The sequence below is a fragment of the Rhinolophus hipposideros genome (assembly GCF_964194185.1).
Source record: "Rhinolophus hipposideros genome assembly, chromosome: 10".
Classification (NCBI taxonomy): Eukaryota; Metazoa; Chordata; class Mammalia; order Chiroptera; family Rhinolophidae; genus Rhinolophus; species Rhinolophus hipposideros.
This window is the reverse complement of record NC_138056.1, coordinates 4,544,714-4,556,066: the sequence shown is the minus strand read 5'-3', so window position 1 is coordinate 4,556,066 and position 11,353 is coordinate 4,544,714. Positions and strand designations below refer to the sequence as shown.

At 56.8% G+C, this 11,353-nt stretch overlaps 1 protein-coding gene across 3 annotated transcripts; it reads right to left on the bottom strand.

Moving 5' to 3' along the window:
• Window positions 1-560: 560 nt before the first annotated feature.
• On the bottom strand, window positions 561-9,630 carry UNC93B1 (unc-93 homolog B1, TLR signaling regulator). 3 transcript variants are annotated; one of them, XM_081062353.1, is made up of 11 exons: window positions 9,452-9,630; window positions 9,146-9,287; window positions 8,448-8,601; window positions 5,995-6,156; window positions 5,644-5,776; window positions 5,213-5,306; window positions 4,504-4,628; window positions 3,850-4,032; window positions 3,111-3,384; window positions 2,206-2,324; window positions 561-1,381 (listed from the first exon to the last, which is right to left on the bottom strand). In XM_081062353.1, the coding sequence occupies exons 1-11, from the start codon at window positions 9,545-9,547 to the stop codon at window positions 1,043-1,045; spliced, it is 1,821 nt and encodes a 606-aa protein (XP_080918479.1). In that variant the 5' UTR covers window positions 9,548-9,630; the 3' UTR covers window positions 561-1,042. The 3 variants fall into 3 exon arrangements, with proteins under 3 accessions (XP_080918479.1, XP_080918480.1, XP_080918481.1); XM_081062354.1 differs by having other exon boundaries at window positions 577-1,580; XM_081062355.1 differs by lacking the exons at window positions 561-1,381; window positions 3,111-3,384 and having other exon boundaries at window positions 2,085-2,324.
• Between the last annotated feature and the right edge of the window lie 1,723 nt (window positions 9,631-11,353).

Sequence of the window (11,353 nt, the reverse complement as noted above, 5' to 3'; positions counted from 1 at the left end):
AGGTGAAGGGGCACCCTAAGGCTGTAGGGGGTCTGTGTCTCTCAGGGGCATTGAGGCCAAAGCCAGAAGGCAGTGGCAAAGTTTACCTGGGCTCAGACAACCATCCCCCTAGCTTGTACTGGGCACAGGGTGACCCTAACAGGACTTAGAAGTGGACCCTGCCCTTCAAGGAGTCCCCTGCGGAGCTGTGGGCAGAAATACCCCAACGGGTAGAAAAAGGATGGGGATGAGCATGCTTATGAAGACTACAGGAAGGGAGCAGCTGGACCTAAGCCTCTGGAATCTGTCCTGTCTTCTAGACCCACAAGGGACTGGCAGCTCGTCCGTCTCCACCATGATCCCCACCGGCGACCCCAGGCACTTCTCCTGGGCAGTAGGGGTGGGACTGGCCAAAGGGGGCGGGCCCCGGGAGGGGCGGGGCTTTCAGGACCCTGGACGACACGGTGGGCGGGGCTTAGGGTACCCTCCCTGACACACGCAAGTCAAGGCCTGACGACTGTGGCTCAGCGGCTGGATCAGCCAGACACACATCCCGGGAGCACTCCGTACCCTCACGGCCTGAGATTTCCCAGCCAGCACAATACAAAATCTTTTTATTGCTCACATTCTATAAAAAGTCGTGCCTCTTGGTGGGCCATGAGGATAGGATATGCAGAGCAAGAAACGCGCTCAGCTCAGGCTTGTAGCTGAGAGCTGGTGCTGGCCTGGGGGAGGGGTGCGGCAGGAGGACACAGTGCCTGCTCCGGGGCTGGGGCACGTGCTGGGGGGCGACGGACCTGGGGAGGTCATGGAGAGCGGCCCCTCCGGCGTGGGTTCAGCTGTGCTCCCGAACCCTAGGCCTGGCCGAGGGGTCTCAAAGTCCCACCTCACCGAGGAGGGGTCTAAGGAGCGGATCCAAGCTCCAGGTGGTCCTGGGCTCCCGGAGTATTCCCAGACATGGGGGAAAAGGGACAGAGGGTCCTTCCTGAAAATGGCTCAGGAATCAGAGGGGACCCCCGACCTGAAACGCGGTAAACTGAGGCCGTCTAGCAGTGTGGGCCCCTCACTGCTCCTCCGGCCCGTCGCCTCCCTGCGCCTGTTCGTAAGGACAGGGACGGCGGCAGCAGCCGGCTGGCTCTGGACCGGGTCGGGGCCCCGGGGGCAGCGCCGCGTCCTCCTCCCCGCCTTCCCCTCGTCGGCCGCCGCCGCCCGCGCCGCACTCGCCCTCTGCGTCGCTCTCGTCGGAGTTATCCTCCTCCAGGTAGCGGTAGCCACGCACCTTGTGCTGGGGCCGCGGGATGCGGGGCTGGCGCGGGACCACGCCCTGCCGCAGCTTCTGCTCCATCAACACATAGGAGACCGTGGCCACCAACAGTGTCAGCAGCAGCACAGCCAGTTTGGCCTGGGCACACAGGGAGAGATGCTGGGGACCTGCTGGCCGCGGGCCCCAGCCCACAGGCCCAGCCCCTCGCCCAGATGGGCCCACTCCCACTCCCACCGCGCACTCGCCTGCGGGTCTCCTCTGCATGCTACTCGCCTCCCGCAGACACCCATGCCACTTGTTTCCTCCTGCCGGCAAGGCTCAAACCCCAGCTAAGCCCCTTTATAGGCAGATGTGAAGATGCTGATTAGTGCGGGACACAGGCCTGCACCTCCACCCCTTACCGGGGCTTAGATCACTCTCACCCTTACATGTCGTAGGACCGTAAGTAATGTTTCTCAGACGGTTATGACTGTAACCCAGTCAGAAAGAATTCCCCGTCATAACTCAGCACCTACACACGTAGTTGCATGCGTACTCCCTGCTATTTTCTATTCCATTTTTTAAAATGTTGGTCGGATCTGCTAAACTGAGCCATCCGTTGGATGGGAGCACAGCACAAGGACCCCTGAAGGCAGGCCATGAAGGGAAACAGCCTGACATCCCTCTAGGAGCCCGACATCTGTTGAACAGGTTATCCAGCTACCCACAAGGTATCTGGGATGTGCCCACAGGCAAAGAAACTGTGAACCCCTTCAGACACAAGTAAACTGAGGCCCTCGGGAGATAAGGCAGTAATCAAAAGCTGGATTTGGGGTCACCCAGCGGTCTTGGCCCAGGGCCCAACCCTTGTGGAGTAGGGCCCATCAGGGACTGTGAGGCCAGAAGGTATCTGGTGCCTTAAGGGGGGGTGTGTGGGATGCCTAACACCCCAGAGACTCTCCTCCTACCCAGCTCAGCCTCACCTTCATGGGCAGGCTGGAGCCCAGGTATACCACAAAGATGGCCACGGCCTGCCACCAGTGGTAGATGGTAAAGATGAAGTCTTGTCGCTCTTTGTCCTCATACAGGATTCCCAGCAGTGCTATGGGCGGGCAGGACAGGGCAGGAAGGGGAAAGGTGTCAACCAGCGTCCAGGGTGCTTGATCTCCCACCTGTGACTCTCCTAGGCCAGGTGCCGGTGGGAGCACCTACAAAGCTGTTGGACAGGTCCTGGACTGCCCCCTAGTGGAGACCCTGGTTATCACGCTGCCGGGGGAACTGAGCAGAGGAAGAAGGTGAGATGAGACCCAATGCAGGAGGGCTTTGTTCTGTGACACGGGTGGCCTCAAAAGTGGAAAATTTTATGTGCAGTCCCATCCTGTCCTCTGCCAGACCCCACGAGCTCAAAGCCAGACATACAAGGACTGTTTCTCCGTCTCACTCAGGGCTCAGGGAAGGCAACCTGCTTGCAGCAACAAGCTTTCTACAAATCAAACTGAAGTTGGGAGATTTGAACTGATTTTGAAAAAAAAAAAGAAAAAAACACCCTCCCTGGGGTGGGCAGAAGGAGCACCGCACAGGGAGTAGGAGGATTCAGACTCCACTCTCAGGAATATAAGGTGGAGAGAGTTGGTACAGAGATGCAGATTCAAATATTGGCTCTGTGGGTGACTTGGGGCAAGTTAACTCCCTGGGGCCACTTCTCCCATCTGTAAAATGAGATGCCACCTATATGTTATGTTGTGAGGTTTAAATGTGAGGAAGCCCACACAGCACCTGGCAAATTGTACCCTCGCCGCTTGCCGGGGATGTCTGTGCTGCTCCCAACCCCCTGAGGTAGCTACCGAGTCCCTTGCCCAGCCATCCCAGGGCCCATGGCTATACTCACTGCTGAGCCCGGTCTTGTTGAGGGCACTGCCCACACCCCAGAGGACGGCTGCTACATACAGCATCCAGACGTGTTGCAGGACCCGAGGTTTGGGGGCCCAGAAAAAGAGGCTTACAGTGAGCAACAGGTGCAGTCCAGCCCCAGACACCAGGGGCACCTGGCGTGGCAGCCACAGCCCCAGCAGGCCCAGCAGTGAGGCGGCTGAGGCACCCAGGCTGTAAGCCACGAGGAGGTACGGCAGGCGTTCCAGCCCCACTGAGCACACACCATAACACTGGGGGAACAGAGGTGAGAATGTGAGGTCGGCTGGCCCAGGTTCTGGCTCCCCACCTCTCTGGGCCACCTTGATGCTAACTCCCTTTGAGCCTCATGGGAAGATTCTGGGGAGACAGACAATGAGAAAATGCTTGGACATTGTCCCCAGACACCAGGCCTGCACCCGGCATCGAATCAAATGCTCTATGGCCACTATCTCATCTCAACCGTATAACACCTCCAGGGGTGAGGGTTGTTACCAGACTCACTTCACAGATGAGGAAACTGAGGCTCAGAGAGGTTTAAATAATTTGTTCAAGGTAGAGGAGGAATAAGGAAAGAGAAAGAAGAGGGACGGACATATTTGGGACATACTTGTACATACTTATACATACATTCAAAACTTATTCGCTGTTTATCTGACATTCAAATTGAACTGGACCTCCTGTATTTTTTCTGGCAACCCTATGCAGGCTGTACTTACCAGAGCGAGACCGGTGCAGGCAAATAGCACCTCGAAGCCGCTGTAGATAAAGAAAGGCACGAGGTGGCGCAAGCGGAAGTCGCGCACGTGCTTGAAGGGGAGCTGGAAGATGTTGCCCCAGCCCACGCTGCGCAGGTCGATCTCTTCCGTGGGCCGATAGGCGGCACCGCACAGGCCCAGCACCTAGGAACCCGCGCCGTGAGGGGGCGGGCAGCCAGGCCCCTGGGCCCCGCCCCCTGGCCTCAGCCCCGCCTTTCAGCCCAGACCCCGCCCCTAGACACACCTCGGCGTGGCCTCCCATTTCCGCCTCTCCACGCTCTAGCCTTGCCCCCAACGCCTCAGTTCTGGCTCCAGTACCGCCCCCGAGTTTGAGCCACACCTTCCGACTCTCGCAGGTCACAGCCTATCCTCTCCGACCCTGTCTCCGTTTCAACCCCAGACCAGACCTGATTCCCCTCCAACTCCAGCCTCAGTATCACAGGCATCAATCAAGCTAGGCCTCCCCAGGACTCAGCCCGGGTTCCCGACTCAGGCCACGCCTCCAGCTCGCAACCTAGCCCAGGCCGCCAGCCACACACCCAGACTGCACCTCTTTCTCCCCGCCACTGTCCCCAGACTTCATTGACTCCGCCCCACCCCCATCCCAGGCCGCACCAGCAACATGGCTAGGAAGGCCACCGCCATGAGCACGCTCTCCACCACAATGAGGTTTCGGCTCCGCGGCAGCATCTGTAGAACCGTTTTGTTGAAGCCGATGAGGATGCCCTGGCTGTTAGTGCCTGAGAAGGGGCCGAGGGGACATCGTGAGGGAGGGCGGAGGGCATACTGTCAACTCAGCCACAAGGTGCAGCAAGGCAGAAGGGTAGGTGAGGAGGATTAAAGAGGGCGGGTGAGGACAATGCGTGCAAAGGCAGAGTTTCTTTGGGGAGCAGTTTGGAGGTGAGGGCCACTAGGGCTGACGTACCCCAAGGAAAGGAGCACCTTCTCCCATCTCCCTTTCTGCCCTATTGCCCCAGGCTGGGGGTGGGGGCACCAGTCCATATGCCACCTCCAAACTTTCACCCTGCATTGACTGAGCTCTGAGGGTATGCTTGACCCTGACAGAGATCCCACAGGCGGCTTCATCCCAGATGGCATCTCCTCCAGGCAGCCTTCCCTGACTAGAGGAGGTGCCATCCGCCCCCAGTCAGGTTCTAACTACATACTCTCTGTGCCTCAGCCACCAGAACTATGGGACACTGGACCCTCAGCCCAGAATTCTGTGAGAGAGCATCCTCTCTGCCCTCAAGTGCCCAGGGTCTGCTAGATAACTCAATGCGGGAGGTGAGCAGGACTTGGGGACCCCACCGCCATGAGGACTAACCGCAGCTCTGCACGTTGTACAGCGTGTGGTTCAGGTCATACAGATAGTGGTTCAGGAAGTAGATCATGGGCAGCTGGGCGCAGGCGAAGCTCAGCTGTGGGCAGGAGGGCAATTTGGGCCAGGCTTGGAGCATGGAATCAGGCAGGGAGCACAGGCATGAACTGGGAGGGGTCTGGGCACAACTTGGGGGTACAGGAGCCCTCCCACATCTGGTGGCAGCTTGGTGGTAGGAAAGAGTGCCCAATGCAGGAGGACTTCCCCCTGGTCAGCATGGTGGAAAGGGAGGGGATGAGGTCTCAGTCACTAGGGGAAGCAAGCAGGAGTTGGCCCAAGAAAGTTCAGTAGTACTAGAGGACTTAAAAGACTATGGAATGGGCTCCAGTGTCTGGGTTCTCGGGCTGGAATACACACACCCCATATGTGACACTCACATGAAAGAAGCTATAGAAGATGGCTTGGAAGACCAGGAGATAGGGTGCGTGGGAGCCCCGAGGCGGGCGCTGCTGAGGGCCCTGCTCATCCCTTTCCTTGTAGTGGGAGTACTCGTAATACTTCTGGGCCATCCTGGACCACAAAGGAAAGAAGGCTCTTCCCAGCCCAACCTCTACCTGATACCGCTGCTTCCTGTAGGGGCTTCCTGGCCAGCCCCTGCATCTCATGGATGTGGAAACTGAGGCCCAGAGGACAGAAGGGCTGATCCAAGGTCCCCCAGCGAAGGTTGGCAATGCAACAGAGGGTCGGCCCAGCCTCCAGCCTCCTGCCCTGCTGCCCACCAAGCTCACCTGGTGATGTAGTTGCCCATGGAGGCCCAAAGAGGTACGATGGCCATGCCCAGGGCCACTGCTGAGGGCACGAGCGTGTAGTAGCGCTCCCAGTAGTTGGTGGAGACAAAGAGGGCGTAGACGCCCACGCCTAGGAACATCATCCACTTGGTGCCAAAAAACCTGTGGGAAGTGGGAGGGATGCTGGTGCCACGGGCCTACCCAAACTACCATGGCCCAATACCCAAGTGGCCACAACTCCCAGCTCATGAGACTGTGTGAGGCGGAAAAAGACCCCTGGCCTTGGAATCAAGGGCTCTCAGGTGGAGTCTCAGAGAAACAGATTTCCTGAGTGACCTTCAGGCAAGCCAGTGTATCCACACACCCATTTCCACAGCTGTAATGTGGGCATGGAGCCCAAAGCACAAGGCTCCCCTGGCCACTGCAAAGATGGAAGCAGACACTGCCGGGTGAGGGTGTCATAAGTCAGTGGCTTATGGGCACATCCAGCCCTCATTTGTGCTCTGGGCTGACTCACTAACCCCCTTCTCCACCCAAGCTATGTGCTGGGACTGCAGGGCCCAGGCACACGTCCAAGGGACTTGACCCAAGCTGGCTCAACAAAACCTAGGAGCAGAGAGAGGAAGAGGCTCCACTGCTGGCCAGTGGCAGGGCCCACACCCTGGCGTCCCTTCTTCCCTGCCAACTGCTCTTGCAATCCGTGTGGTCAATCAGGATGGTTCCTCCTCTCTGGCTCCTAGGAAAACAACCTTGCTGGCTCTGGGAAAACGCCACATCGTGTTCAAACGGGGCTGACAAGTGATAAGAAAAAGGTCCATTCAGAGCATGGAGGCTGGTCAGGCTAAAACCCACCACCAGATCTTTGCTTTCGTTTGTTTGCTTTAAATATTTGTGCTCATTAGTTCCCTTTGGGTTCCAGGAAGCTCAAAGCAAAATGACCCTGGTTTTCTGATACAATTACTTTGTCTTCTATCACAGGGCCCTGGTTCTTTTACTATCTTTATTTTGCCACGTAAAAAATAGAGAGGCAGCCCCCCTGCTCTATTTGGGGGAGCGCAGGTCACACAAAATGCACTGTACATTTTGATGGAACAAAAAGCAAAAAGGTAAAAACACTACTAGTCATTGCTGGTGAAGCTGTGGTTTGAAAAATGACACAGACAGCCACGGATCATGCAGACTGGCAGAGCCCTTTGAAAACTCAGCCTGGTAGATTGGGCAAGCATGGCGGTTTGAAGGTTTTCTGGCTTTACACCTTCATTCTGCCAGGTGCTGCCCGTGGGAGTTGGGCAAGCCGTTCTATACCTCGTTTTCTCCGTGTGTAAGAGTCCAGCACCTACCTCAGATTGTAAGGAATGAGATAATACTTACAAAGTACCCAGCACATAAGAAATGAGATGAGTTAGCTATTGTTATTTATAACGACGGGTTTTAAGAGGCATAAAACGTTCCACGTGCTTCTGACCGAGTAAGGGCACTACTGGGAATGTATCCTGGATTTTTTTTTTTTTAATTTTAAGAAAGGAACAGCTACAAAGCACAAGGTGAAAGGGAGAGGGACCTGCAATGTCCAACTCTGAGCCACAGCTGGGTGCCCACCTCTTTGCAGAAATTGCCACCATCACCAAGTTCCCACTGTGAAGACTGTGGAGCCGGCCAAGATGTGTGTAATGAAAAGAAAGAAAGCAAAAGTGAACGTGGCACACACGTGTTCTGGTGACAAGGACGTAAACCTGATCCATGAATGCCGGTAGGAGAACAAAGTCAGCTGATTTACTAGAAGGTTTGGGTGGGATTTTCTTTTTTTCTGATTTCAGTTATGGTTCTAATACTGTTTGTGCAATTGTGATAAAGGAATTTTTTTAAGATAGGGGAACTGAAACACAACTAACTTGTCAACTGTTCTCTGGGTTCCATCTGAGCACAGATCTACCTCCTGGTGGGGAGGGCCTTGTGGAAGGGATATTTGCAACTGGCCAGGAGGCTGTACCAGATGCCTAGAGGCTCACTCTAGAGCAGGCCCTCTCGGGCACCTGCCCAGCCATGCCCTTTCAGTGAGAAATGTCCCTCGACACCAGCCACAGCTGATTGGGCAGCGGTAGGAGCCTGGGCCTTGCTGGCTGATCAGATTCTCTCCAGATATTCTACAGCCCAGTACCCAAAAAGGTCATTGTGGCTCCCAGCCACAGAGCAGAGCATGAACATAAGCTAAGGGAAGGAGCCAGAGTGAATTTCCATTGCTTGAAACCCAATGTGCCCTGGGCAAAGCTTGTTTCCTTCCCCAAACCCAGCTTTAACTCTTCTCTCTCACCCCTCCAGGTAGGCAAGGCCTCTCCCAACTGCCCACCTCCCAAGACCACCAGGGCAGCTGAAGACCCCATGGTCCAACAGCCCCTGCACCCCTTCAAGATTGGGGTGACAGCCCAGCCCTCATGGGGACAGCTGTGTCGCACCTAATGAGCACAGGTGTGTAGAGGAGCGCTGCGATGGGCATCACGTTGATGCCTATGAGCATCTTGTTGTCGATGTCGGGCAGCCCCATGTTGCCATACTTCACTTCCCGGTAGGTCTCATCGTAGTGCAGAATCAGCTGCATCTGCAGGAGGCCTGGGGACAGGGAGCTGGCGTGGAGGGGGCGGCCTGGCTCAGGGTGCAACCAAGCAGAGGCTGGGACTCATTTACCAAAGGGATCCCCGATTCCAACGCCCATGAGGACAGGGGCAAGCCAGGCCGGGCCAGGCATCTTGTCAGGCCCCGCGGTGGCAGCGACTTGAAGGCAGACCTCCCCCCACGTGCCTTGCTCCGCAGGTCTCTTGGACCCCAGCGCTCCTGATTTCCAAGGCAGCACACCTGCCCTGGGCGCCCACACCAGCACGATGGCTCTGGCTGGAACCTGGGGACACTGTACATATCACACCACCCTCACATGGCGGGGCCGCAGCTGCAGCTGCGAGGGCAGCACACTGGGAAGTGAAAGAGGAAGGGAGGCCCAGCCCACTGGCCCCGTAAGGTTTCTCTTCCCAGACACGGTCTAGGGAAGTTAGGGCGGCAGGGCGGGTGGGAACGGGGAAGCCTTGGGACCACGCGCCAAGCCCGCTGGGCGGACGGTGCCCCTCGCCTGGCCCCACGGTGGCCCCCAGCGGGCAGGTACCCAGGTAGACGCCGTAGGTGAGCATGCCGCCCGCGCTGGCCGCCAGCACGTTCTTGAGCACGCCCAGGCGCTTGCGGCGGTAGTAACGGCGCTCCTCCTCCTCCTCGTTGTAGTTGGGGTACGCGCCCACCAGCTCGTCCAGCTGCGGGGTACGAGCTGCGTTTGCATCTGGCAGGTGCCCTGCACTCCGCACCCCAGCCCCTGCACTCCCGGTGCCCGCCACCCGGGCCACCCGCACCCCCGTCCCGGGGGACACCCCGGCCCTCTGGGTCCCCGCATCCCCTCCCGGTCCCCGTCCTCGCTCACCGGGGCCTCGGGCCCGTCGGGGACCCCGAGCCGGTCCTCATCTCCCTGCGGACCTGCGGCCCCCGCCACCGGGTAGAGTGGCGGCTCCGCCTCCATGGCCCGACCCCACTGGAGGACTTGGGTGGCGAGCACGGGTGTCCCAGCAGCGGGGCCGCCACTTCCTTCCTGCCCCGGGAACTGCCCCCTGGCGGCCCCGCTCCGCCCTCGGGCCACCTATCCTGGGAGGGGCGGCCCCAGCACAGCTTGGGGCGTGTCGAGGGGGAGGAGGAAACGGGAGGAGGAAGGGGGGACGGAAGGGGTGTGGCATGTGCGACCAGGACCGGCCTCAGGGATGTGAGATTCCAGGTCAAATCCCCGCTCACCCACTTCCTGGCTTTGTGACTTTGGGAATTAACTCCGCTTTCCTGTGCCTGTTTCCTCACCTGTAAAATGGGGATACTGGGCACTACATCCTAGGGCTATTGCTGGATTGAGTTACTGCAAAGCCTTAGAAAAGTGCCAGGCCCATAATAAGCTCAATGTTACTACTGTCATCCCTAGCCCCACCTCCAGCCCTCATCTGGTGTGTTTGCAGGTGTCCTCTGGCCAAAATAATTCTCCAGATAATCCACCAAAAGAAAACGGTTTATTTGGGAAAAGAAAAAGAAAACGGAACTGCCGAGGAAAAGGCAAGTGTGCTTGCACAGGGAGGGCAGTCCTCTGGCCGAAAAGAGAGCCAAGCCCAACGTGGGTCCCTCCTACATTGACAGCCCCCCAGCCACCGACCCCGTTACCACAGAGTTCAGCAGGAAGTCAAGACTGGAGAGTCAGCAAAGGGCCCGAGTCCACCCGCAGTCCTCCCATCTCCATGGTTACGTGTCCCAAGGTATCAGTTTACCTTCAACACAGGTAAGCAAAGAGCCCTCATAGCAGCCCCTAAGAGGGCTCCCATCACAGCCGGTACCCACCTCCCACACACTCTCCAGCTTCAGTTTGGGGACCTGCAAGTGGGAGCTCTGGCAGAGCTCAAAATGGTGGTGGCTGCTGGACTACAGGGCGGTGACCCCATCACCACCCTACAGCAGGATTCAGAGCTTCCTGCCCCCACCCTGCAGGGCACTGGGTCCAGGGATGCCAGGGGGAGCCCATGAAGTTCCCACCTTGCCTGAGCTGCTGCTGCTCCATAGCGCTGGCTGTCATCCTGGTTAGAAACCCCTGGGAAGCTTTTTAAACTATGCAGTCCCAGTCTAGTCTCTTCAACAAGTGGTGTGGGGAAAACTGCGTAATCACATGCAGACAAATGAAATTGAACCTCTGTTTTACACTACTTCATACAAAAGTTAACTCAAAGTAGATCAAAGACTTAAACATAAGACCTGAGACAATAAAACTTCTAGAAGAAAATGTAACTCTGTGACATTGAAGTCGATCTCAAGAATAAAACAGCCAGTTATTTAACCAGCAAAATGGGTTTATTCGGGAATGGCAGAGGAATTGCAATTGAGGACACGAAAGCTACAGCAAACCTTAGGCAAATCTGGAGAACAAAGGAGAGGAATGTTACTTTATAGAGAAAAAGGGTGAGTTGAGAGGGACTGTGATAAACAGAACGTCCATTGGAGAAAATAGGGAATTTGGAGTGTAGTGGCTTTCCATTGGCGGAGTCAGGGCAGTTTCTCATTGGCTGGGTCTCGTTCTATACCAGGAGATAATCTCCCCTCATCCTACTGGAGTAGCAAATTAGACTTCTTCCTGTGGAGAAACATAAGGGTAGACTTTTTCCTGTTGGACTCTGCAGGGTGTGGTGAGTGGTGGTATGTGAAAACTTCTCCTTCATGGCTTCCCAACTCCATTTTAAATGGAGTTTCCTTTATTTTCACAGTGGTCTTGGCAGTGATTTTTTTGATATGACACCAAAAGCAC

Bases quoted from the DNA above. Each gene is read 5' to 3' on its own strand.
- UNC93B1 (XM_081062353.1), bottom strand. From the start codon at position 9,547: ATGGAGGCGGAGCCGCCACTCTACCCGGTGGCGGGGGCCGCAGGTCCG. The intron at 9,288-9,451 runs GTGAGCGAGGAC...CGTACCCCGCAG, and splicing joins CCGACGGGCCCGAGGCCCCG to CTGGACGAGCTGGTGGGCGC. The intron at 4,033-4,503 runs GTGCGGCCTGGG...GCGGGTTCCTAG, and splicing joins CCTTCCTAGCCATGTTGCTG to GTGCTGGGCCTGTGCGGTGC.